The sequence below is a fragment of the Anas acuta genome, chromosome 2, assembly GCF_963932015.1.
Source record: "Anas acuta chromosome 2, bAnaAcu1.1, whole genome shotgun sequence".
In the NCBI taxonomy this organism is placed as follows: Eukaryota; Metazoa; Chordata; class Aves; order Anseriformes; family Anatidae; genus Anas; species Anas acuta.
The window spans coordinates 78,719,761-78,746,230 of NC_088980.1; the positions used below are offsets into that span (position 1 = coordinate 78,719,761).

General features: G+C 43.5%; 1 protein-coding gene and 1 long non-coding RNA gene across 5 annotated transcripts in view; one reads left to right on the forward strand and one right to left on the reverse strand.

The window, feature by feature from the left end:
- CDH20 (cadherin 20) overlaps nt 1-1,731 on the forward strand; it is a 113,074-nt gene extending 111,343 nt beyond the window's left edge. For all 3 annotated transcript variants that reach the window (XM_068670874.1, XM_068670876.1, XM_068670875.1), the window contains one exon: nt 15-1,731. In XM_068670874.1, the coding sequence (XP_068526975.1) occupies nt 15-514 (500 nt within the window). In that variant the 3' untranslated portion in view covers nt 515-1,731. The remainder of the gene's footprint in view (nt 1-14) is intronic.
- Nucleotides 473-25,143, reverse strand: LOC137850636 (uncharacterized). 2 transcript variants are annotated; one of them, XR_011092698.1, is made up of 4 exons: nt 25,009-25,143; nt 5,030-5,176; nt 2,344-2,488; nt 479-606 (listed from the first exon to the last, which is right to left on the reverse strand). It is a non-coding gene; the product is annotated as an uncharacterized lncRNA (long non-coding RNA). The 2 variants fall into 2 exon arrangements; XR_011092700.1 differs by lacking the exon at nt 2,344-2,488 and having other exon boundaries at nt 473-606.
- Between the last annotated feature and the right edge of the window lie 1,327 nt (nt 25,144-26,470).

The window sequence follows — 26,470 nt, forward strand, 5'->3', positions numbered from 1 at the left end:
GTTGCCTCCCGCAGTGCTGGTGCTCCTCATCCTCTCCATGCGGCGCCAGCGGAAGCAGCCGTACATCATCGACGAGGAGGAGAACATCCATGAGAACATCGTCAGGTATGATGATGAAGGCGGTGGGGAGGAGGACACGGAGGCCTTCGATATCGCCGCCATGTGGAACCCACGGGAAGCCCAGCTCGTGTTAAAAAACAGGCAGGACATGCTCCCTGAAATAGAGAGCCTCTCCAGATACGTGCCTCAGGCGTGCGTCATGGACAACAACGTCCATAACTACGTGCTCGCCAAGCTGTATGAGGCTGACATGGACCTCTGGGCTCCTCCCTTTGACTCCCTCCAGACATACATGTTTGAAGGGAACGGTTCAGTGGCAGAGTCACTCAGCTCCCTACAGTCGGTGACGACAGACTCAGACCAGAGCTACGACTACCTGACGGACTGGGGGCCACGCTTCAAAAAGCTGGCCGAGATGTACGGTGCCACGGACAGCAGTGGGGCTCTGTGGTAATGGGCGAGGAATTGCAGAGGGGTTTCCATGCGAAACGGTGTCCGATTAGGTCCATTCTCATCAGATGCTTCCATGGACATGGGTGAGGCCTCCTAAAATAGCAATACGGTGCTTGAATGAGAATGGGAAGAAGGGTGTGAATGAAGGTCTCTCTGGATCAGCTTTACTCAGTTAAATTAAGTCATGTTTTGAAACAATGAGAAGCAGAAGGAAGAAAGCTTTTCCTGCTTTTTTACAGAAAAAAATGGAAAGTTCCACTCCTAGAATATAATGATGTTACTTTTCTTCTCCCTCCCTCCCCTTTCCCTCTCCTACATATGGCAGCTTACTGAGCTCTATACATATGGGTTCAAAGACCTGTAAACTCCAATTGTAATCTCCAGCTCACTGAGAAATTATCAGCACAGAAAAGAAAATAACCCCACTGGTTATTTCCCCCCCATCAAAAAGAAGGGGAAATAAAGAAGAAGGAGAAAAAAAAAAAAAAAAAAGAAAAGAAAAAAAAAGAAAAAAATGAAAAAGAAAAAAAAGAAAGAAATGCTTGCTAACAAGAGAAAAAAAAAACACAGAGCAGAAAATTGAAACGGGGATCTCTGAGGTCTCTTTGTAAACTAAACCTCCTCTCTCTGTTGCTATCAGAGTCCTTTTTTAAAACCTTTAGAAACAAGGCTGAGATTTTTTTTTCACCTGGCTGAGAGGGCTGGGTAAGAGGCTTTGAATTTCTGCTCTAGTTTAATGGCTGATCTATGAGTCATTGACGTTAATACTAATCCATCTCCTATCAAGTTTGTGTAAATTTATTCTCCTCTTGACTCTTTAAAACCATTACACTGCTAAACTGCTCAGAGCAAAACCAGAAAATCTGCCTCTTTTGCACTGTAGATGTCTCTTCCACGTGCCAAATGTGAAGATTAGATTCTACCAATGAAAGCCAAATAAATTAAAAAAAAAAAAAAAGAAAAAGGTAAAAAAAGAGAAAGCTATATTTGGTAACTACATGGGTTAGATGGGCTTTCCTAATCTGTGTGAGGTCAATCCAAGGGATGTTTACATACTGTAGATAACCTACTTGAACAAATGCAGTATTATAGACCAATAAATGGATGTAAGAAAATTACATGTATAAGTTTTGTATATTTGTTAATTTTGGTAATAAATATGATGTACTGCATACAGTACGGGACCTTAGCACCTCTTTTAATAAAAGTTAAACAGAAGGGAAAGTCTGATGGCAATTTATTGACTACTTTGCACACAGCACTTAAAGCTTATCTGTGGCTTGTCACATGCCTCAGGCATCAAGAAGAAATGGCTCATCAGCATTGTGTCAAGGAGACAAGCCTTCAGTTCGCAGGTTTGAGCAGATTGCCTGCTTCTTTTATTGATGTTCACTTGGATGCTGCCCTTAGCAGTGAATCGGCTCATGTGTAGCCCATCAGAGTAGTTACATTTCTGATCCATCTGAGTAAAAAGAAAGTCTTGGCTGATTTTTTTGGAACAAGCTGGGGCATTGAGAAGCTTGGATGCCAGTTACATAGCTCTGACAGAAGCTCATGCCTTCAGAAAAATGATGGACTATAACATGCAATATTCATTAATGGTCAATTTTACTCTGCAGCCAAGGTTTTGAGCCTGGATCTTATCTTGTTTGCCTGTATAAACAGGAGAAACGGGGAAATTACACTAACACAAGTTCCATGAAATGTGGCAAAAGACTTCTGGAAGCAGGACAGTCTGCAATGACGTGTCCTTCTAGCTAAGGACTCTCTCCATCTCAAATTACCCAGGAAATACATGTGCAGACATAATCACCCAGTTACCATGGGCACCTTGTGCTTAGTTTCTGTTGCAGAGATGCACAAAACACTGCTGCCTCCACTTGGCCGAATCTTAGGCTGCATCAATTTGAGACAGCAGCATTGTTTCCACCGGGGCTCATACAAAGTCATGCACCCTGGAGAACTAGGTAGCCAGCTAGAAAACAAAACAAAACAAATAAAACAACAACAACAAAGTGGCTATTCAATCTACCATGATGAAACTCTCTGCTTTTGTAAATGTAATATGCCATGGGTTCTGCTTACCCCTTGAGCTTTACACCTCTGGGGAAAAAGCATGGAAATATACCTGATAATGATTCTTTTACTCATGCTGTAGCTCTTACCCTCACATACTGTGTTGATTTTATAACACTAGACAAAGAACTGTAACCACCATGATCAAGGAAGTGAGGTGCAGCATTCAAAACTGGTGTTGAGAGACTTCTGAGAGCTTGCTCACCCCCCTGATTAAGTAGGAATCACAGAATGTAGGGCAGGAAGAATAGAGAGCACATCTATCTCACACCGCTTCCCTGTCTGAATTAATAATCAATTTTATATATTTTAAGCAGATGCCTGATTATTCTGAAAACCTCCAACTGCTAAGGCTCCATAGCCGTCTAGGCAAACTTCCACAACATCAATATGTTCAGTGTTGAAAGCCTTCCCTGGGGAGCACAAGCAAAGCATCCCTTGCTGCCATACAAGCCCACAATGCACTCAGACGACTGTGTTCCTCTGCAGAGCTACAGTTCAGTATTTACAGACCATTTCCATCTTTTGTTTTAGCCACAATCTATGGTAACAAAAAGGCTCCAGATAATTCCTCACGTCCTGAGACCAGACTGCTTTATTTCTACCATTGTAGCTAGAGTGGAAGGAAGGGGAGTAGAAATGCAGTCCAGAATCACATTGCCTTCAACTTGAAGACACCTACTGCATTTACTGAGGCTTTTCCCAAGGAAAACATGTTCCAAGGTCTGCTTTTACTCCAGAGAAGCCCCCAGCAGTGGCCTCTGCTAGAAAGGCTGTACAGTGGCTGAGACCATCCTCCCAGGTTGTGTGTCACACAGCGGGCAAGGACCGTGGCACTTTTGTCAGGTGTTTGCACTCACACCTTCAGGGACCCTCCAGGGAGAATCCTCCACTTTCCTAAGCCGCACGCCGCAGTTGGCTTCTCTGATTACCCCCTTGTTTTGCCTAAACTCATGAGCCCAGTCAATACTTGGACAGCTTGATGCTGTGACACTTACCAGCTGGTGTTTAGAAGATGCTTGGCAGCCTGGATTTTTCCCATTCTGTGGAACAGGTGACAGTGTTTTTGCAGACTGTGAAATCTCTATGCAAACAATCAACACTTGCATCTATCACCCTCCCACAAACAAAATTGAAGATCTCCCTGCATTTACAGATGAGATATAAAAACTATCCATTTGCCAACACATCAGGGCCCAAAGTAGAATAAGGGAGAAGATTGAGCCCAAAGGAGGTGTATGGTGCCATATAGTGGCAGTGAAATAAATCTGCTGATCACACAGGTCCTCAGTCTCCTGCCCTGGGTCTCCTCAAGGCCGGGCCTGGCCATGTGCTTGGACATTTGTAGCACTACACAAAGCCTGCTGCTGGTGGTTTACAACGAGAAGCTCAGCCTGCCACAGGTCTGGGCTTTGCCACACCAGGAGACACCTCAAAGTGACAGCCATCAGGCCTATGTGTAACCTAAATGGTTCAGAGGAAAGAAGGAGCAGAAAGCGTAAGTCATTTCACTAATTCCAGACCCCTAAAAGTTGAGCTCCCTAACTAACAGAGCTAGACAAAGAACCACTCACACCCCTACTATGGCCATGAATATGATGCAATGGCCCTCTGGAAGTGCTTCCTTCTTAGTTAATGGCCTAGCCTCTGAGGATTTATCCATGCAGTTCAGTCTGGCCCTAGGCATGACATCTGGAAGCCCTCTACTCTACATTTGGCTTTATGAGCAACCATGGGCAAGCACTACAGGCTCTGATGATTTCCTTTTCCCTTCCTACCATCCATCTCTGTCTCATCTAGGAAGGCTGCGTGACCTGTCATCTCTCATACTGCATCGGTCATCACACCCAGGCTCTGAATAGCAGCTTTCTTTAAGCTGTCTGTCAAGAGCCCAGATCTTTTCAGAGCAAAATGCAGAACTCAAGAATGCATAAAAAGAGTTAACATCATTCTTTATGGCATAAATTTTCTTGCAACACTGAGCTTCATTTGCTGCTGAATTGACCATTATTCCAGCTTTATTAGGTCCCTCTTGATTTTGTCTTTTCTCCTCCAGCTTTTATTGCTCTTAATCATTTTATGCCACCTTCACGTTTGCTGCCTAACTACAGAGCCCCTTTTAGGCCATTCATTAAAATCAATAGTAACACGGATCCTTGGGGACCCAAATGTAATATTTTGGTCACCTTGAAATACGATTTACTAGGCTGCACCAGGGTTTTGCCTGGTGCAGCTCTCACATAGAGCAAACCAGAACCTGCTTCACTGCCTGCTGCCTGCCCACAGCTCCCAGGAACCATCAAACCAAGGGGGATGGATGGATCCCAGAGGTCTCTCCTGCATATGCACCACATCTTACCTGTGCTGGCCGTTAGTAGGAGAAATGAGGCATGTGAAAGAGAGACAAATGGTGCCTGACAGACTCTAGAAAAGTTCTGACCTGGACAAATTCAAAGTTGAGGAGATTCAATTGGTTCTGACTTTGTGCTGCCCGGGCCTTATTACCACCGTGCTGTCAGGCTTCACCACTTTGGTTTCTGCTGGCTCAGCTGTTAGTCAGACCAAACCCGGGAGAGGCTGCTGCTCCCTAGGAGAGAAGACAGGGAACAACAGGTGAGAATGGCATGTAGGGATATCTGTACTGTTGTAAAATAAGCGTGCTGCAGCTCTCTCCCTCCTCCTGCCTGTCAGGGTGGGAGGCAACTCACTGCGTACTGCTCAAGAAATAGCCCTTTGTGTATTTTCTTCACATGCAGCTGGTATAAACATGGAGTGAGTCCATCCAAGCAATCCCAATTTGTGCCTGCTGAGACCTGCAGCATGCAGAAGAGGAGGAGCTGACTTTCTCCCTGTGGTGCCCTGTTTCTTGCAGGGCCATGAATAGAGTGCTCCAATATAGCCACCACTACACAGCTGCATCACCTAAGGGATTAGTTCTCCTGCACAGACGTCAGTGGTTTGAATGTCATTTGGACTGTGATGCAGACATGATCTGTACCAGTGCATCCGCTATAAACAGATGGAGAAATATCAGCGGGGACAGCAGTGAAGCTCAGGTGGAGTGAGAGCTACGATCCAAGGAGAGCAATAAGGGCTGGGGAGCCCTACTGCCAAGCTAAGGACTTAGGGACAGAGTTTTAATTTCCATGTAAACTTTCTAAAAATCCCACCCCCACTGACAGACATGATATTTTACTGTTGGCCTCGGAAGTGGTAGGATCAGGCCACCTGCATCACTGGCTCTGAGCAGAAGAAGCAGCGTGATGCCCACACTCCCAAGAGACATTAGGGTAATGTGGTGGAGGACATGGAAGGAAATATCTTTACAGTGACTTCTAAAAAATCACATGATTTTTTTAGGAGGTGTTGTAGAAGACAGTACAATGCCTGAATACCATTTTCAAATCTCATTTGTTATTAAGCCCACCATTAAGGAATGGGACTCTTGGGGAGTATGAATTTTCAAAAATAGCATTTTAATATCTATCAGCCAGTCCCACAATGACTGGTCCTATTATTTTTTTTTCCTGAAAACTGCATGAGCTATCACATCTAATAACAGAGGCAGAAGAGCTTGCCATAACATCCACATAAATAAATAAAGCCAATGCCTATCACGATTGGGGGTGGGATTTTGTTCCTGTTCAGTGTGAGAGAGAAATTCCCCAGACTCATTCTGGGACTCAGGAAGCTGAACCCCTAGTTAAAGGCTTATTATTTCCAGAGTACAACGTGATCCTCCTCAGCAAGGGAGCAGCATGATGAACATAGAATAGGAGATTTTGCCTTTTCCACCAAGTCAAGAGAAGGAACCTGGAAAACACCATTCAGATGCTGCTTGGAGTGTGCAGAGAGCCTGGAGCTGTGCACAGAGCCCTGTTCCTCCCAGTGCAGCTAAATGCTCTGGGGCTCCACTGACACCAGTCCTTCAGAGAGCCAGTCACTGCTGGCCCCCAGGGAGTCTCTCAAGGTCTCAGATTTTCTTGACCTGGTCCTTATCCAAATCAGTTGTGAGGGAGAAGTCAGGGAACACGTGAACCCCCTTTTGTATGAAGACATTTTCCCCTAGACAGCCCAGGATACATTTTGGAACAGGAGAATTTTTACAGCTCCATAACCTTCTTGTTGCCTTCCTGAGCTACAACATGCATCGCTGTGACTCTACAAGAGCAGTGTTTCCAAGCTCAGAGGAGAAAAACTCGTCTTCTACCAAGCAGTAATGCTAACACAGGGTGGGTTGTTTGGGCTTGTTTGTTTTCCTTTTTGCATGGATTCTTCTGGGATCAGCCACAAGGAGACAACCTGTCCAGCAAGGTCTCTTCTTCTTGAAGAACCTCACCCAACTATTCTGTAAAGGCACAGGTATCACAGATTGGGAAGGTAGGAAAAAAGAGGTACAGAACAGTCAAGTGACCTTCCAATAGGAACAGACACCCAGCCTGCACATGACCACTTCCAACCCCAGAGCATCCTTTTGGCTTAGAAAAATCATGCTTGTTTTCATCTTAGAGCCACATTCTCAAAAAAAACAAACTAACTAGTTGAAGTACGTACCTTCCAACAGTCTCAGTCTTGTGCCTACTGACCAGGAAGAAGTGTCATTAAAATGTCTTTAAGATGTCCACTAGGGATAAGGAAAAAGATGCATATTCTACCTTTAGACTGTATGCAAAGGGCTTTGCAAACCTCTGGTAAGTAAGACCCTAATACCTGTTTTTTTTTTTTGTTTGGTTTTTTTTTTTTTTTTTTTTTTTTTTTTTTTTTTTTAAGACAAATGAATGGAAGCACAGAGAAGCTGAAAAAAATGCCTAAGATTTCAGAGGAAAACACTGTATTTGGTAACCTGTAACCAACTTTTGGTAACCGAATGGCAATTTGTGCTAACTCAGCAGACCTCCTTTTATCACTTTATAAATTATTCCTATGGCATAGGTGACATGATGCAAAGTCATTTTTTAAACTGGTGAAATAAATGAGTCTATGGGTGGCATGATAAATACAGTCCTACAGGAGAAAATTAACTCTACTATTAATCCAAGGAAAACTTATTTTACAATTCCCATATATTTGAAATTCTCAACTCCTATTCAGCCAGCTGTCCAACCACTAAAGAAATCAAAAGTCAATGTTGCATTTACAAGCCAAAACAGATGAGTAGGATAAAAATGTGTGAAAGCTCTTATTAAATCTTATCATCCAGAGTTAATTGTAAACTGTTTTCCTAAACCAACAGAGTAGTGAACAACCACAACATAAATTAAGTATAATTTTGAGAAATTAGAGATGATGTTAGCATTTTAGAAACATCACTCACAGTGAAAGCTCCAAACTGACCGATTTATAAGATACTGAGCCTCCTTCATCTTCCCTGAAAAATGTCAGCCATCTCATGGATCTGCTTTATAAATGAGCAGCACGTTCAAGGACGAGGTAAAATATTGGTTTTGCTTAAAACGAGACCTAATAAAGCAGGCATTTTCTGATGGGGGCTTGGCACAAGAGAAGCTAATGTCAGCAAGGAAAAGGGCTCTATCCCACAGAATGAGCCAGGCTGTATGTAAACCAGTGCAGTGGCCACCCCAATAACCTGCCTAGCGAAGGAGAAGGGAAGACTGGAAGCCCTCCACACTGACCCCAGTATTGCATTTGTATATCTGGGCTCACAGAAAGCAAAGCATCTCCCACCAACACCTTGGTGTGCAACCATGATTCCTCTATCAGCCACGTACTGCCAAATGTGCTTTCCCAGCTCGTCACTAACATGTAATACTAACAAGGCACCACGAGATTTGGTGCCTGGTTTTGGCTCTGCTGTCCATGCACTTTGTATGGTGGATTTTCAGTCTCTCTGCCTTGGTTCCCCACCCGGTAACCATCTTTGCTACCTGCTGTAAAGTAGCATAACAACCTGAAGAGTTTTAGTATTTATTTAAGCAGACTGCTAAGCACTTTTAGGGCCCCTGGCACATGCTAGATGGGATATAAAGCTGCATATTCCTTTACAAAAAGCACATACCCTTCTAGCTCTGGGAAAAGAGGGAAAGGAGGGTGACTCAGTGGCAGATGTTGGTAGCATCTCTTAGTGCAGTGCCAGAAGGCACTTAGAGATTGCAGTGATGCAGCCTCCCTAGAATAGACTTGAGCAAAATGCAGTGGCAAGCCAGATCCTAATCCCTTCCCTTTGTCTCACTTTAGGAGCTGTAGTCACAATATTTTGCTCCTTTAGTCAGGCCTTTCCTCCAAGAGCATCAAAGCACACAGTAAATATGAATTACCGAAGCAGCACCGCATTCTCGATGCGTACGGTGACTCTGTTATCAGTAGCCCTTGGAGACTATTACATGTTGGTATTTTTGCTAAAGAAAATCAGCTCAGTGTCTCGGTGCAGCCCAGCAGGATTTGAGACTGGTAATACAGCATTCTGCTTTTACTGAAAACTGTAGAACTGGATCTAAAAATCATTTTTTTAGTCTCTGTCTGTGGACAAGAGAAAGAGCGGAGGTTACCCTAGTAAGGAAACTGTCCTACTTTAGACACCAGTCTCAGGAGAGGACAAGTTGAACCCTGGAGGAGCACTTCTCTGCCCAGACAATCAACTGCTGGCCACGAAGGAGGTGTCCACATCGGTAAGAGGTGCCCAAGGGACTGCTAAGGGCACCCTGGTTTCTCACTGCCTGTCTCCTGCAGGGATGAAGATGGGTTTCATCGAGACACCAGTGCAAGAAACAACAGTAAGGAGTAAAATCCGAGAGGCTCCCAAATTGTTGTGTTGGGTCTCTGTAGTGCTTCATGGGGGTGCACAGACCATAAAGGAGGTAAGGTCTGCCACTGCCTGAGGATTTGTATACCTGCTGCCATGCCAATTGCCACCACGTCTGCTGCTAAAACTGGCACGTGGCAAAAACGAGTTGGCCAACCTCCCTTTTAAATAAAAGAGGGATTGTACTTCAGGCAGGATGCAAGCACGTGGCATCGGTTTGGTACACAGCTGTGCTAAAGACTTTCTTTAGACCCAGAGCAAGTCATTTATCCTGTTATTATTGGATCCCTGTCTACAAAACAGAGATAATGGCCTACTCCACCTTCGCTACTCTGCCCACGAGGCCAGGGGAGCAGCTCTCATTCTGTGCGTGGATAATGGCCACTGCGATGTATCAGAATTATAAAAAGAAAAATTACACTATTTAGCTACTTTTGCTGTAATGCTCTCCCTGCCAGGCTCTGCCTGCTACTCATTGTCCTGTCTCTGCAAGTAAACACCGTGACAGCATCTGAAAGCAAAACACAGCTGTGGTGAAATACCCGATCAGCTTGCAGCCATTAAACAAACAAAATGACGGCCTTTTCCTTTTGTTTAAAATATCATTACTGGGAACAAGTCATCTCTCTGCCCGCCTTTGTGCTTCGGTGCCCACGTTAGGCTTTTAAACCTGACCTAGTTTTGGCTGGAAAGTTTCACGGGAAGAGTCTGCAGACACCATCACCGCGCACGTTATTTTCCTTGCTAATCAATACCTTGTAAGAGCTGGAGCATCTCCCTCTGCTGAAGGTGAGCAAAGGGATCAGAAGGCACAGTACAGCCAAACTCTAACGTTGTAAGCCCTCGAGAGGCAATTGCACCATTGCACATTGTGGCTTCCTGCACCCCCGCATCCCTTTTGACTTCCTTAGTGCCCCACGGAGCTAACAAAGGTCACCCCAATCCTAGAGAAACTCCAACAACATCACTGAAAATGGAAAAATCTCCACTTTCCCCACAGCAAGCAACTGGGGCTGGCACACTGCAGCAGTGTTTGTGGAGCATGGTGACTTTTTTTTGGTGTCTGGATGAGCTGAGTTAATAACTGAAGTCTTTTGTGGCTGGAAGCTCCCGGCTAGAGGTCTTGTTTGCTTGTTTCAGCTCTCCTCAGGATTTCCCCCAGTGCTGAGCTGCTTCAGGCGATTATAATCCTGGGGTAATGTCATGCAGGGGATGGGCAAGAGTTCACGGTGAATAACAACTAGTCTGCATTCATGATAGCCCTGGAAAAGGGTAACTACCTGGTGCTGGAGCATGTGGGCACCATCTTGAAGCAGCGACATCAGAAGGGATCAAACTGCACCTGAGCCCAAACTGAGGCCACGTGGAGGCTGCTGTCGGGTGTAAGGCTGTCACTGCACACTGGGCCATGCACGGGGAGGGGACAGCCCCTTCTGCTGCACAGCACCACCACCACCAAATCACTCGTTTATATTTTTAGTGTCACTAATACCAAGTATCCAAGTGGAGGGTAGATCGCACTGGAACTGGAAGTAGACAAGTGAAGGACAGATAATCCTGCCACACCTCTTGTGGTTGGTGTTGTAACAGGGAGAAGTTATATCAATTACTAGCGGTCAAAAACCACAGTTCAGCTATCCCCAGGTTATTAACCTTTCTTTGCCTCACAGTAAGTTGTGGACTGGCACAGAGCTATTAACAGCAGGCAGACCATGCTAATATTGCCTATAGCAGCCTTGCTTTCCCATCCACGCTTGAAGTCTGCAAAGCATTTCTACAGAGGGTATTAGCATCTTCCCTCTGCCAATATAGTATGTCTTTTCTCTTTGCTTGTTTGTTTTTTTGAACTTACAGTCTACCTTTAAAAAGCAGCCATCAAATGCTCAAGCAGTCTAAGGGATAAAAGGGAAAAAAAAAAAAAGAAAAAAGAAAACCTGAGGGAGAAAACATTTCAATTTCTGATTTCCAAGAGGCTAATATAAAAAGTAAGAGGGTAGGAGGGAAGTGTTTTAGATTTTCATTTGGAAAAAAAAATAATGCCCTGGCAGTCTCTTCCCAGCAGCAGCAGTCCACCTGGATGACATATTTGTAGGGCAATCAGGGGGGAGAAAATAAATTTAAAAAAAATGTGTGATTTCCCCTGCAGAGCTTCAGAGGGCAGTGCAGTCTGAGATGTGGGTGCTGCTGAGCCATGTGGGCACCCAGCAGCTGTAGGGCACCGGGGATGCCTTTGCCTCATGGTGCTCACAGCCCTGCTCCGTACCTCTGTGGTGTTCAGCATGGGATCTCTCTTAGGGATTAGAAGTCCCAGTGCATGAATGAAGCACGAAGTTGTGCCATAAACATAACCAGAGTTATACCATCAGCCCTGCTACGCATCTTCCAAGTCAGGCAAAAAGGTCTGAGAGTCCTCTGTGCAGTCTCTCCAAAAGCAGCGAAATCACTAGATACCCCGAAGCTGCCACAGGCCTCACTCATTCAGAGTTTCACTGGGAGAAGGAGGGTTTGGGAACACGTATCACTCCCAAATCTCCACAGTCCCTGGGTCCTTTCCTCAGCAACACAAATAGACGTAAGTGAGCAGAACCTCAGGAATGCTCTAAAATAGTACAGGGCTACTCACCACCGTGGTCAAAGCGAAGCAACGCTGGCCATGAGCTTACATTTTTCCTCATAAGCCACCAAGAATCCCACCAACCGAGCAAATGGCCGTGCTCCAGTCAGCTGCAATGGCTTACAGGGGGTTGGACCAGACCTAGTGGAGCATTTTTGAGGACAGGGTGATAACTGCCACAAAGACAAGGACCAAAGCTTGGAGAGGAAAACAAACAGCCACCATGAAACACACGGGATCATTTCTATCCAATTGCCCACTGCGGAGGATGTGTGTGTAATTTAAAAATACTGGGCATGAAGGTGAAGATCAACCCCACTTTACTCTAAAGAATGGGCTCATAAATGAATTATAAGGTTTCTTAAGTGATTTATAGCCGTTATAATCATTTTACAGATGAGCAATACATGTTGTAAGTCCATCAACAAAAGATTTAATAGGCAGGCAATCACTCAAGCCCACACGACAACTGATTAACCACACGCCAAACCATTTCTCTGTGCCCTGTGAGCCCCTGCTGCTTTGGACACGAACACACCAGCAGCACAACCCCCTGTATGAGTAACAACAGCTAGCTGACCTACCTGGTCCCTCACAGCCACCAAGCTCTAGCTCTTCCCCTGCAGCACCTGGGAGCCTGCCCCTGATGCCAGCACACCGCTGCTCCTCTGGAGGGCACAGCAGCATCCCCCACCTCGTTACCTGCATGCCCACCAAAAAAACATTCCTCACTGGGCTCTCCACACGCATACCATGACTCAGGGAAACTGGTACTCCTCCTTGGCTCTTGAGTTTTAATACTTCATTTCTACCAAAGGTCAGCAAGAAGGCGCAAGAACACCCTGCTGCTCTGTTAAAGAAACCAATGATGAGGAAATGCACTTTCCTGCACTCATGGTAGACAACTCTCTGCTGTGCTTCCCACACGCAGCAAGAAAAATTCTTCATCTTCATCCATGAAAATGTGGACAAGAGTAAGGTCACATTCAGCACCCAGACATGCCGTTTAAGAAGATAATCTGCCCTCTGCACTGGGTCCTACACGGAGCTGTGGCTTATTCTGTGGGTGGTTAGTCCCTGTCCATCAGGGGAAGAGGTTGGTGCCAATGTTTCTATAAGAAAATCAGATGTAATCGTGCCCTCAGGTCCATTTAGATCCGCATGAAATGCCTGCACTAAGTGCAGCCACTGCAAGCCTCAGCTGGTTAGGGTTGCCCTGAGCTCACGGGGGCCTTGTTGTAGGGTCACAGCCTCTGTGAAGGAGCATGCTTCCTAATCACTTCTGCAGATTCATAAAACATTTGTAGATATTTCAAAAGATACACAGGCAATTTTACCTCTCCTCTCCCCTTCATACCAAAACCCAACCAAACCAAAAATAACAACCACAAAACAATTTGTTTCAAAATCTTTCCCTTCCAAATGCTTTCTGAGGCCCCACGAGCTAGTGAATACTCCCCTCCCATAGAAGCAGCCCACATGCTCACCGGCTGCCATCTGGATGCATTAAAATTCCATTTTGAGCAAATAGCAATCCCCTCTTCATAGCGGCGGTAGCACAGAACACCAAGATACCCAAGTGTCCTGCCCCCAGGAGGGGAGCTAGGAAAATGAGACAATTAAAATAAATAAAATAAAAATAAAAACACAAAGGTACAACCTCTGGGACTGTGTCACTGCATGGATCTGTCACTCAGTTAAAAAGAAAAAAAAAAATCATGTTTTGATGCTCTGTACACAAATGGAGAGAAAGAAAGAAAAGACTGTCACTGTAACGTATCCATGCTTAAAAGAAATCACTTCCTAGTCGCTGCCATAGGCTGAGGTGATGCCAGTATTATTTTTTACTGCACTGTATGTGAAACTTCACTGTCCAGCTGTGTATTGCTGCCAGTCCAATTACTCATCCTCATATGAATGGGCTGCACAGGGGCTGTAGAGGGGTTGTTAAAAAAATAAGAAGGGAGGATAAAACAGCGCCACAAAGCGAGCCAAAGGCAGCCAGGTTTAAGTGTGGTTGGATTCTCTTCATGCAGAACATGTTATTTTCCCAGTAAGCAGCCTGTAGGAATGGCAAGCAGTCGTACAACACACACAGAGACAGATTGCCCCAGCAAGTGAGCAAGCTGACAAACCTGGAAGACCAATACGCAGCATGTTAAGGAGCAGGACACAGCCAGGGGGGCTGATTCCTCCCAGCCCAGCAGTGGAGGATAAGCCAGAGCATCCTCTTTAGTGGAAAAGGAGGTCTACAGTTTTGCTGTCTTTCCTTCTTCTTCTGCACACCATGGTCTGAAATGTTTTGTGGCTTTTGGAGATCATTGTAGATAATAAGGAGCCTGTGGCTCCATCCCTGCAGCTCCAAGCACTGGTGGGATCTGGAAACATGATGATGGTAGACATCTGGGGGCTCTCACCCAGCAAACATACATGTAGAGCTACACCCAGGGAATGAAAAGGAGAGAAGACTTGACTAGTGCTGCAGGACCTGCACTGCAGCCCCAAGGCAGATGGCAATGCACCAAGCCTGGTCAGAACCCATCACTCTATTTTTTTTTTTTTTTTCTTTATTTCTCCTGGACACATGTTAACAAAGCCACACACTTGCAAACAGAAGAACAAAAGTTAAACATGTATCTGCTTGCAAAGGCAAAAGGCTTTGAGACCACACTCAGACAGTTGGAAAACACCATCAGGAAAAAAAGCTGGAGAAAATCTCCTCCTCTGTTTTTTTGTTTGTTTGTTTCTTTAATGGATGCGGTAGCAATTGAGCATATCAAAACACTGTAAGCTCAGCAGGGCAGGCATTTCCCCTTGGATCTCTGAAAGACTCTGGAAATCACAGTAATCAAGTGTCCTGATGGGATGGCAAGGTGCCCTTGCTCCCACTGAAATCAGCACACCGATTTCAAGGGCAATAGCTTTTTACTTTAAATTTTAAAAGCTAGAGAACCTTTTGTGGAATATTCCTGCTACTGTGTACAGCAATTTCCTCACCGGAATTGCTTTAAAAATCCCGTAATTGCCATTTCGTTAGGAAAGGTTTTACCGAGATAATAAACAGCACATATGCTATTCCCCTCAAGATAGAGTTTTCAGGGAAGGACATGTATCCCAAAAACCTAGCTCTTTAGTTAGCTCCAACTGCTGGTAGCACCACGAGGTTATAAAAACACCTCCGATGCAGACCAAAACAGACAACCCATCCAGAAAGCTGGACGAAGAAATCTTGTACAGTGATCCTTTCAGTTCTTGAGTTTGCCACATGTCACTTTTTGAGGCAAGTAGTTAAAAATAATGTGAATTAGTATTACTACAAATTGCTGGAGGAAGGAGAAGCATAGCTGAACATAAAGGGAGCAGCAACTTCCCTAGTTAGAAAGAGCAGAGCTTACAAGCAAAACCTTGATGCTTTTGTGCCTTTCTAATTGTAATGGACAGGGATGATCCTGAATGTCTGCTGCTTTTTATTTCTGCTTTCACAACCAAAATTAAACTATCCATGCAGCAAACCCTCCAAAACCAGAGCATTTGTGTTCATTGATTTTGCAAAACCAGAGCCAAGATTTTCTGCCCTGCTCTAACAAGCTCCTCTAACTCTAATTCCTCTGTGTGAAGAGTCTCTCACACAAATTCCCAATTGCATTCAAGGCTTTATACACTTCCTTTTTAATCCTTTGTTCTTTTATTTGGCTTCAATTTTGAGCAGGTTCCTGAGCATTTAGGCAAGCATATAATGGTGTTACTGCTGTACCCTTAATTATGCCTTTTTTTCCTTTTGCTCATAAGCACTAATTGAGTCGTGATCTCTTTGCAAATGTGGCTTAACCTGCTGTTCTCCTGCTTGCTCAGGCACCACAAATAAAAAAATAATGGCACTGGTAATTAACTGAGGGCTGGCAATATAACTTGCCTCTCAACCCATGACGGGTAAAAGTTCAAGTGAAAAGTAAAGTTTATAAATGTACATTAAGTGACCCAGAACTAAGCACCAATAGGACATACAAGAAAAGCACGAGCAAAGAAGAAATGAACTTCAATATCAAGTGGAAGAATTTGGTCGAAGTAGATGAGCTTTAATTTTCTAAACACCTAGATAATTATTAGTAACTAGATAGGTAGGCAGACAGACAGAAAACACATGCACATACATTTCAGCTGCATGTGTAAGGTAGTACCAAGCTGCAGAGGAATGCTTTTGACCCAGGAGAACATCTTTGAAACCTTATCACCAGGAATTTATGTGACACCTTAGTACTGACTGGCAGAAAAACACAAAAATCATTAAAAAAAAATGATAATGAGAGACAATGGACGGAGCTGTGGTTTAGTCTGAAACAAGCAAAACTGAGAAAGGTGCTGCCTCTGTACCTAGTCTCAGTGGTGGGAAGCCTTTGTAGTCAGAGGGAAGCATCAGGTCACACAGAGGCTGCTGCTTAACAGGCAGGATAAAAAAATCATGCTCTGCGCAGAAGAACCCTTCTAACTGGGGAGTGCACACAAGCAAGGATGCAAGAGATGAGAAAAGCTCTTCTAGCACTCCTACTAGTGAAAGCAACCCCCCAAGTGGTGCAGCTGATGGAGATTGTAACTCAACATGAACTGGAGAATAGGGATGGAATAAGCTCAATAATTTTTTGCTCTCACTCCTGATTTTCTTTGCTGTTCCCCTGCAACCATCTCTCTCCTTTCCCCTTACTCTTATGCTATTCACGGGCCAATTAGAAAGCCCTCATACAGCCAATTTAATACCCCTGAATCCCCATCAGTTATAATCATAGCTGTGGAGACTAGTGGATGAAGAGGCTGCCTCATATTTCAAAGCTTAATGAGTTCCATTCCTTTTAATATTACACTTCTATTAAAATTCATGGTCATTTTTTTCCATTAATTTCATTTATGAATTAATTCCTTCTAATTTTCTAAAGCATGACGCAACCAGTGACTTATGTAGGTCATGACAAATGAGTGTCAGTAAAACCTTTAAAATGCAACATCTTGTATTCTGTACACCTTGGTCATAACCCTCCCACAATTTATAATTGGGATTCACAAGGCAGGGAGGAAGAAAAAGGACAACTTTCATAGTTTATGTTCAGAGAATGGTGAAAAATTAAGGCGATCCAGGTTATAAAAAGAGCTCTCATTCAGAGGGAATGCTGTGCCTGAGAGCTAAGAAAGTTCTCTGCTTCACTTAGTCACAGAGAATAATATATGGACAGAAAGAGCAAAAACCCTGGTTGTTATAATGTCTTCCCTTTTCTTCTCTTTCTGCTCAAAGACAGAACAGGATGCCAGAAGGCAATCATGTCCTGAAGGTAAATGGAATAAGAAAGTAAGAATACTGAAAAGCATCTATCTAAGGCTGTTCACAGTGCACGAACACCCAAGGCAAAACTGCTAAAGTTTACTGGGATATTTTTGAAGAACTAGGGTATCCTTGAAGACACATCACATACATAAAACTGATTCAGCAAGCACAACGTGTGCCCATCAAATTCTGTGAGAAAACAGCAGAAGCAATAACGTAAAGATAAAGATGGTGTGGAAACTTCAAGTGGCAAAAGACAATGTAGCAGTCATGGCTTTGGTGCAACCTCAGCAACCGAAACCTTTCCAGAGTCATTACTGCCCAAAGCTTAACTGGAAAAGAAATACTGCAAACATGCCTCAGTGTCTGACATCAAAGACACACAGGGCAGTGGAGCATCTCTGGGAGGGGTCATGCTCTGGCCTCTGTAGTTCTGCTCTACAGCTGTCACAACAGAAGAAGGTGGAGGCCCAGCAGCAGGTACCTTGTGCTGCAGCTGGCTGGATGACGAACTGCAGCTGAAGGCATTGAAGCTTTTTTTTTTTTTTTTTTTTTTCCAGGGATCCTTAGTAAAAGCAGGTAATTTGCTCCCCAAACATGGCAACTTGTTAGTCAGAAGTCTCTGAAGTGCCTTCCTGCTCTGGCAATGTGCCCTGATAAGAGCATTTCTATGACAACTTATTGGTGCAAGCAATCATTGCAGAACCTCTTTCTTCTCCCCCAATAGTCAATAAAGCATGACAAGTCTCCAAGGCCTACCTTGCACAAAGCACAGCAAAGCATAATGCCCAGGGCCATATTTCCTTCTCTCTCATGCTGATTCATCATCCCACCGCTGCAGTTTAATGCAGTACAGGGGTTTTCAAGAATTCAAAGTTATTCTTGGATATGACTTTTGATGCCTCACAAGAGTTAGTTGAAACAAATAAAGCAGCACGAAAAACATTGTTTTCCTGCTTTGAAGTGTTTGCACTGTGGTACTATGGCATTTGCTATTGCTATGCACAACCTACTTTACACATATTAAACAGATTCCCACAGAGCTGTTCACAATTTGCAGGGAGAAATTCATCTTTCAGCCACACAAATGAAAGCTGCAGAGACTAGCTGGCAGCTCTCAGAGCTCACACGATGTTGCTTCCTCAGCAAAAATATAGTTCTGTATGTAAACCTGCAAATTTTGGATCACCAGCAAATTCTAAGCACATAGTTATTAGATTAATTCATCTAGCTGGAAGTAGGAGCCCTTAAAACACCCAAAGATACCATTATTTTGTTAAATTGCATTAAAATCTCAGAGGATGTCCAAATCATTAGCAAAATCAGGATTGTCTGAGCTCCAAAGAAACACACTGTACTGCAAACCTGTCTAAAGAATGTTTTATAACTGATGTTTGCAAGGTCAGGTGGAAGTATCAAATACAAAGAGTGCTCACAGCTCCCTAGAGTAGCTGGAAAAACAAAGGAAATGCAATCTCCAGCTCTGTTTTTGGTCTAGAGGAATTGAGAGTCCACAAAATCCTAATCACACTGCTTACCACAGCACCAGAAGGCACTCAGATGCTAGAATGACATATGACCCTATATCAGAAAGAATAACAGTATGCTGGCTGCTTTATGGGCATACAAAAAAAAAAAAAAAAAAAAAAAAAGAGAGAGAGAGAGAAAGAAAAAAAAAGACAAAAGACAAAAAAAAAAAAAAAAAAAAATCCTTCTTCTCTCACTCCAATTATTAGAAAACTTAGGATTCTCCAAACAAAACATTGTCTCCACTACACAAACAACTGCTTCAAAAAGCAATCATTATTCACAGACAGGAACGTGAACAATTCTGGAAGAAAAGAAGCAGAACAGTTCTCAAAGAACTGAATTTATTACCTTGTTAGGAAAAGACAAAAAGAGAAAAAGAAGAGAGAATGAGAACATAAAAATACAGTACGCACATTTCAGTATTCAAACTCAAGTCCAAGAACTATCAAGGGTTTATGATAATATTAACCACTGTCCTAAGTAGCTACTCAATTGTACACAGCTAGTTACAACAGATTTGTTTTTCTTTTTAACTGTGTGGACAAAATTTTAATGATTGAAAATACTACATTCAGTTCTATATGATCTCAAACATTCATTTTTGGGATCTTTGTGAAAGCTAATTTAGTAAAATAAGTGACACTGCCCTTTGACTCAATCAGAAATTGTAATTTGTGGTGCAAGCAGAGATTAAGAACACCCACACCTAATGTGGCAATAGGAGTTATTCCCTTTCAAACCTCGGTTAGAAGGGGTTATTGCTGCTACCTCTGCCCACTGTGTGGCAGAGATGAATGCACAATAGCCTTTGACAAAGGCTGCTCTTACTTCATTCTCAGTGTCAACAGCAATGCAGAAACGTGTGTCAATAGGACTCGCTATTACAGAGCTGAAAGCAGGACTGTGCTCCACAGATCCCTGGAATATAGGCATCAAGAGCCATTTTAGATGCTTTTAAGTACATGAGACATGTACGTGGGGCTGACACTGCCATCAGGCTGGTGGCCAGTCACTACTGGGGCTCCACAGGGCTCCACTTTAGAGCCATTTCTTTTTAATGTTTTCTTAAGTGACTTGGATGCAGGACTTGATGGTGTACTAAGTAAACTTGCTGGCAACACTAAATTGGGAGGGAGTGTTGACTCCTTTGAGGGTGGAGAGGCTTTGCAGAGATCTTGACAAATCAGAGGGCTGGGCAATCACCAGCCATATGAAGTTCAACAAGAGCAAGTGCTGAATTCTACACCTGTGATGGGGCAACCCTGGATCTAGGGATCAACTGGGGGATGTGAGGCTGGAGAGCAGCCCCACAGAAAGAGATCTGGGGGTTGTGGTAGGCAACAAGTTGAATGTGAGCCAGCAGCATGCTCTGGCAGCCCAAAGGGCCAGCCATGCCCTGGGGTGCATCAGACCCAGCACTGCTAGCTGGTTGAGGGAAGGGATTGCCCTGTGCTGCTCTGCCTGCTGCAGCCTCACCTCGAGTACCACATGCAGTTTTGGGCACCACAGTATAAGAAGGACATAAAACTATTAGAGAGAGTTCAAAGGGCTACGGAGATGGTGAAGGGTCTAGAAGGCAAGACATATGAGGAGTTGTTGAGCTCAGGGAAGAGGAGAATGAGGGGAGGCCTCATGGCGGCCTGCAGCTCCCTCAGGAGGGGAGCGGAGGGGCAGGCGCTGAGCTCTGCTCTCTGGGGACAGCGACAGGACCTGAGGGAACGGCATGGAGCTGGGACAGGGGAGGGTCAGGCTGGGGGTTAGGGAAAGGGTCTGCATCCAGAGGGTGGTCGGGCACTGGGACAGGCTCCTGAGGGCATGGGTCATGGCACCAAGCTGCCAAAGTTGAAGAGTTTGGACTCTCAGACATAGGGTCTGGTTTTTGGGTGGTCCTGTGTGGAGCCAGGATTTAGACTCCAAATGTGGGTCCCTTCCAACTTGGGATATGCTGTGATTCTATGATATGACATGAGACTGCAAATCCACATTCTTCTGGAGAAGCAGCTGGAGTGTGCAAGACAGAGGGCATTTGAAACAACACTAAGATGCCTCTGTTTTGAAAACTGGTCCCCACTCCCCTTCTTTTAAACCTTTCAAAAGCAATTTACTCAAAACACATTTGCATGCTGCTGTATGTGTAATTTGCATCATGCACTCTCTGACCGCATCACTTTAATTATAACAGTCCTATCTGCCCTGATTTTATCCTAAGGCAATTTTTAGTCCAGATGAAACAGTCCTGTGAAGAGATTCGTTGACTCTACAGCATGATTTACTTCATGCACTGCTTTTCCAAGAAGAAAAATTTAAAATACATTCTCATAGGTGCAGAGAGCTTGATGCCACATGACATTGCCAATAACCTATGCAATTTTCCCCCTTAAATCATCAATATGAGTCCTGTTAAGCTCAAGAGGATGGCATGGCTCAGTCCTGAATGAATTTCTCACAGTCAGGGCTATGTGCTGGAATAAATTAGGGGAAAAATAGACTCTAGGTAAAGATTTTCCTTAGGCAAACTGTTGAGAGCACTACCAACACAAGGCATAGAAGGGGGCAGGGTGAGCCCGTGGCTCTCCATGCCAGCTGAGAGCCAGGTGGTATTAACAAGGGCAAGAAAGCACGGGCTTTCTGAGGCAAGAATGCACCCACAGAGAGTGCTCTGAATGCTCCTGAAAGTCCCCACATCCGCACGCATCTGACACACAGGGAAAACAACTCTAAAACTGCTTCTCCTTCTTGCCCTTCCCCAGTAAACTGCATAGAGCAGAAGAACAGCAAAGTGACTCAGTTATACTTTGTGTTCTCTAGCTCCTGTTATCCTTCGTGTATTCCACAATTTCAAGCTGCTCTCAATAATTAATAAGAAATAACACTGGAGTGCTTAGCTGAGCTAAACTCTTTGCAAGTTTCCCATCAGTGCTGTTTACTTTCATTTAGTGTCATTGTTACACCAGAAATCCTTTTGCTCCAAAGAGACAGGACACACACAAGAAAAGAAATGCAGCATTCAGGCTTCCTTGTCCTTAATTTGCCTTGGGGCAAGTCGCAGCTTATGCTGTGTGCTACGGTCTGTACCACCATGTGCTGGCTAAGAACTCTGCTCTGCCTGAGCTCAAGGGAAGTAGCAAAGCCACAAGTACAAGATCAGCATTTTTTAAACATAACTCAAATCATCGTTTCTGGCTTTATTCCCAAGGGAAATGGCTACAATATATTAAACACAGCACGCTTGGATAGGGAACATGGACAGTACAGTAACCTGAAAAATTCATGTTCAATAGCAGTCGAAGTGACCTTACTGAATCTAGTGATGCAGTCAGCTCTCTTTCCCATCAGTTCTGCTGGCTGCATTTAAAAGGAAAAGAGAAAACTCTGAAATAATTTGTTTTCTAATCAGAGGAAAAAGATGCCTGGTTGTACACAGTGAGAAGCTGCACAACATGAGAAGGGGCAACACTGGCAAATGAGAGAGAACTGGGAAGAGTTCTGTGAATCTTTTTTAACATTTTTTTTTCCTGATTTTAATTGCTGTGGCTATGCTATTTGGTGACACAAGTCCTGGAAACCTCAACACACAGGGCTACCCATCATTCTGCTTTTACTCCTGTTCCAGCATCCTTTCCTTCAACTCAAAGCTGTTGCATTGTTGTTGTTATTACAATGTTATCATTACAGAAACTGTGTTTTTGCCTTGGATATTTTTCTGTCTTGATAGAAATAAAAAAAAAAAAAAACTATTAAATTTTTCAATGAAAGGCTGTCTACTGACTATTTTGGCAAATTATTACAGATTGTTTAATTTTTTTGTGAGGAAAAACTTCACCTGTTTTCCAGTGGGCTCCTCCTAATGTTTCATCTACACTACAGTTTCCTCAATGTTGGGAATCAGTTTTCAAACAAAAATTTAATTTTGTTCGTCACTTCTTACAGTATGTGCAAATAGCACTGCTCTAAATAGCCAGTTTTCTAATCAAAAATGAAGGGACAGATTCACATGGGAGAATCTCCTGCACAGAAGCAATTACTAAAAAGCAAACATAATGGTTGCTTTTATTGACTTCAATAGCAGCCGATAGGTACTGCGTTTTTGATAGCCAGGCAAATGACTGAAAAATAAGACAGAAAGAATGAATTTCAGGAATTTGCTTGTTAAGTTTTAACCGAGGGGATGTATCAAGAGAATACAGAAGGCTTCCACAATTCCCAAAACAATGTCTCCTTTGCAATTGTAACTCACCCTTGCTCCATCCTGTGAAAACTTGTATTTACCTATTTCAGCTTCATCTTTCCCTCACACAGAGGGCAAAATCAGAATTCCCTCTTAATTCCTGCATTAGTAGTCATATCGTTGCTGTGTGTGGCAAACTCCGGTCCTCTAGGGTAGCAGCACAGCATGGAAGTGATGTTGACAGGAGGTTCCTACATTTCAGTTGCAATTTAGCTCTAATGAGGCTAAGGTATTACCAGCTACTGCAATTTCAAATCTTCAAAAGCAAAAAGATCATGCAGCTGAACATATTGAGTGCTGACAACCAGTTCCGTTCTGGTGATTAATTAAGAAGCCTTCAGAGCAGTAAAAGCTCACCAAAGAGGTATTCCAAAAATAAATAAATAAAATAAAATAAACCACTGCAGCTTGTTTGTTTCCTTAAAGAACTGTCTTTTCTTAGGCTGCTTTCTCTAAGGCAGAGAGTACATCTCTGTTTTAATGTATTTTACAGAAGGCTTTTCACAGCTGATACAGGGAGCTGCAAATTGCCTTCACTTCCCTACCTCCTCAGAGACTACCTTGTGGCAAAAAGATGCATGAGAATATGAAAGAGAGGAAGGGGCAGATCTTCATGCAGAGGCAATGCATGAAGAGAGCAGAAAGTACCCAAGGAGGTGGGCTACGAGCAGCAGCTCCTACTGGGACAATTCTCCAGCAGTTATTCAGTGGGAACTTAATGCTGTTATTTCACATCTCGTTCACTATGCGTTATTTGAACAAAGTTAATTCTTTCCTGTATGCAAGAGGAGTTTAATTGTCCTAATGAGACTGGAAAGTTATTTCAGATGAGTAAGAAAAGACAGGCACGCAGTGAAGCTGGCAGTCATTTAGTGGGGCCTATTATATCCCTACCGTACTATGAGGAAGTTCAGGCTCCAGTTCACAAACCAGCAACGCGATGCAAGGATGCTGTGGCGCCATTTATCAAGGGCTACACGTCAAACCAGCCCTGAACCTAGAAGTGCAGAAGGGCCCAAACTTGCAGCCCTCTTCTCGCCCTGCTCAGAAGGATCTGTGCCCCCAAATGCAGCTCACCTCCGTGGGAGATGGTGGTGACAGAGCCAGCACAAAGGTCAGTCCACAAATTATTGTTAAAGGTTTATCTAATGCCACAAACAACCAGTGGAGTAAAAGAAATGCTGTGAGACGCCTCCCCCGGCTCTGAAAAAGAGCAAGGAACATGTTCTTTAACTCCCTGTACTAAGACAGCACGGCTCTATTCATCAGCCGTGGGGAGCCTAGTCTGTATTTAGGAAATGGCATTTATAATGCAGTACTATGCTCTATGTCAGTTCCCAGAGGACAGCCTGTGCTGTCTCCGTTGCTCTAGTGGAAGTGAACAGCTGCTTTCTAGATTTCCCAAAGCCCTGGTGCAAAATAAATCCTTCTCTCTCCACTTAATTTTAAAGAGCAAGTACAGTTGGGCAGGGAATATATGCAGGAGAGGAACAAAAGCAAGGAATAGATTGTTTCGTATCATTTCAGTTTTGAATCATCTGTGAAGTTATCATTTCAAGTACAAAAAATAAAAATTAAAAAGTAAAAATACCATCACAGGTCCAACCAAGTAACTGCCACAAGGTACAAACATCACCTCTCTCTTCCCTTCCCCAAGCTAAATTCACCCTTTCCTACTCCAAAGTCTTTACTAAAATGAATGGAAAAAAAAAAATCAAACACATTTCAAACACATTTCATCCAAGAGAAAGAGGGCAATTGAAAGCAAACAGCGTATAGATTTACTTCAGTTCCTATAGCCTTGTCTTCACAGGGCTAAGGTCAAGATTGAATCGTTGTTTCCATTTCACTTCTTATTTTTAGCAGGTTTATACAGCTCTGCTGACTTAATATACTGCAGGCTGAAATCCAGTTTACCAACCAGGAGAACCAATTGTTTAATCTGAAGAGGTCACAAAACTAGTCTTAGGGGTTACCTTACATTATTTTCATTTCTGGCCACGTCTGACTTTAAAATTCCGTCTTTTAAAAGCTGAGACGAGTCTTTAGGTCCTTCCATTAAGAAAGATGGAGGGGGCAGCCCCCTTGATCTTTTCATCCCCTTTCTATTCGTCCCACCTGTTTTTAAGCTTTCCTCAGAGTCCTCTATTTAAGCGCATACCCACAGCAGAAAGAGGTATTGGTATCTGTGCTGAGACACATGGGGGAAGACAGTAAGCTATCATGATCTCTAATGCTCTTTTTTTACGGCGAGACTATTTCTAAGGTATTTTCACGTTTCCACCACCTGTTTACTTTCTTAATTATCACTGAATGCTTCAGCTCCCATATGCTTGTAGTTACAGTGCACCTCTACGTTCAGCCAGTTTTACTAATGACGGCAGGTCTGGAAAATTCACCTGGTGCCTGCACTTCACCTGTAGCTTAGCAGCCTGCTGCTGTATCCCCAAGCACAATTATGATTCAACAGAGCAGTGCCTCATCTTTTAACACAAAATAAATAGAAAATAACACATATACGTATATACACCCTTATACGTGTGTCTTTATTTACAGACACACACACAAACTGCAGATTATATGTATTCACATATACAACAATTTAATGTCCTCTCTTCTTTAATCAATTATCCATGATAATCCATTGTATTCCCCCAGGTACTTAGTCATCAAAGCCACTTTAAACCTCTTCTTGAAGATCAAATGGCTCTAATCCATTTATTTACAGTTTACTGAGTTATAGAAAATTAATCAGGATCATAAGTTAGCTGCTGCAGCAAGCCTCTTCTGAAGCCTGCTATCACTACAAACAGTAATTCTCAGAGAACCAACGGGATTGGGGGGAAAAAAGGAACAAATCTCCTGACGTCTGTTCCTCGCATCAGCCGCCGTCAATGACTGCCTCTCTCTGATCCTTGTTTGATCAAACCCTACTCCATCAAATCCATTTAAATGAATTAGCACTACTAAGGTAACAGAAGAGCTAATTAGTCTTAAACTTTGTAGTTAAGTTCTTCATACAGTGTCTTCTGGTGTCTGGCAGGCTAAGCAAGAGGTTTTCTTCTGAAGTTATTTGGGCACAATAATGCATGTGCGAGGAAGTATCTGAATTACACAAAAGAGACCCCATTTCTTTGAACTCTGTTGAAGTTTCACTTTATTGTTCCATGTATTCATACAAATATTCCCCTCATCTCACATATTTATGTTTACTAGGCAGCCTACTGATGAATACCAAATGACCAACTTACTGGGTATGATCAGTACTGAACCACCAGACAAAGTTCCACAAATCTGGGGCCTGACCAATTATTACACATTCATATCTTTCCCATACATATTCACAGCAGTTCTTCTCTACAGCAGTAGGGAAACTGAACCAGCAAAACTGATAGACTGTGAACACCTGAATGAATTTCCTATTAATGCTGCAAAGCC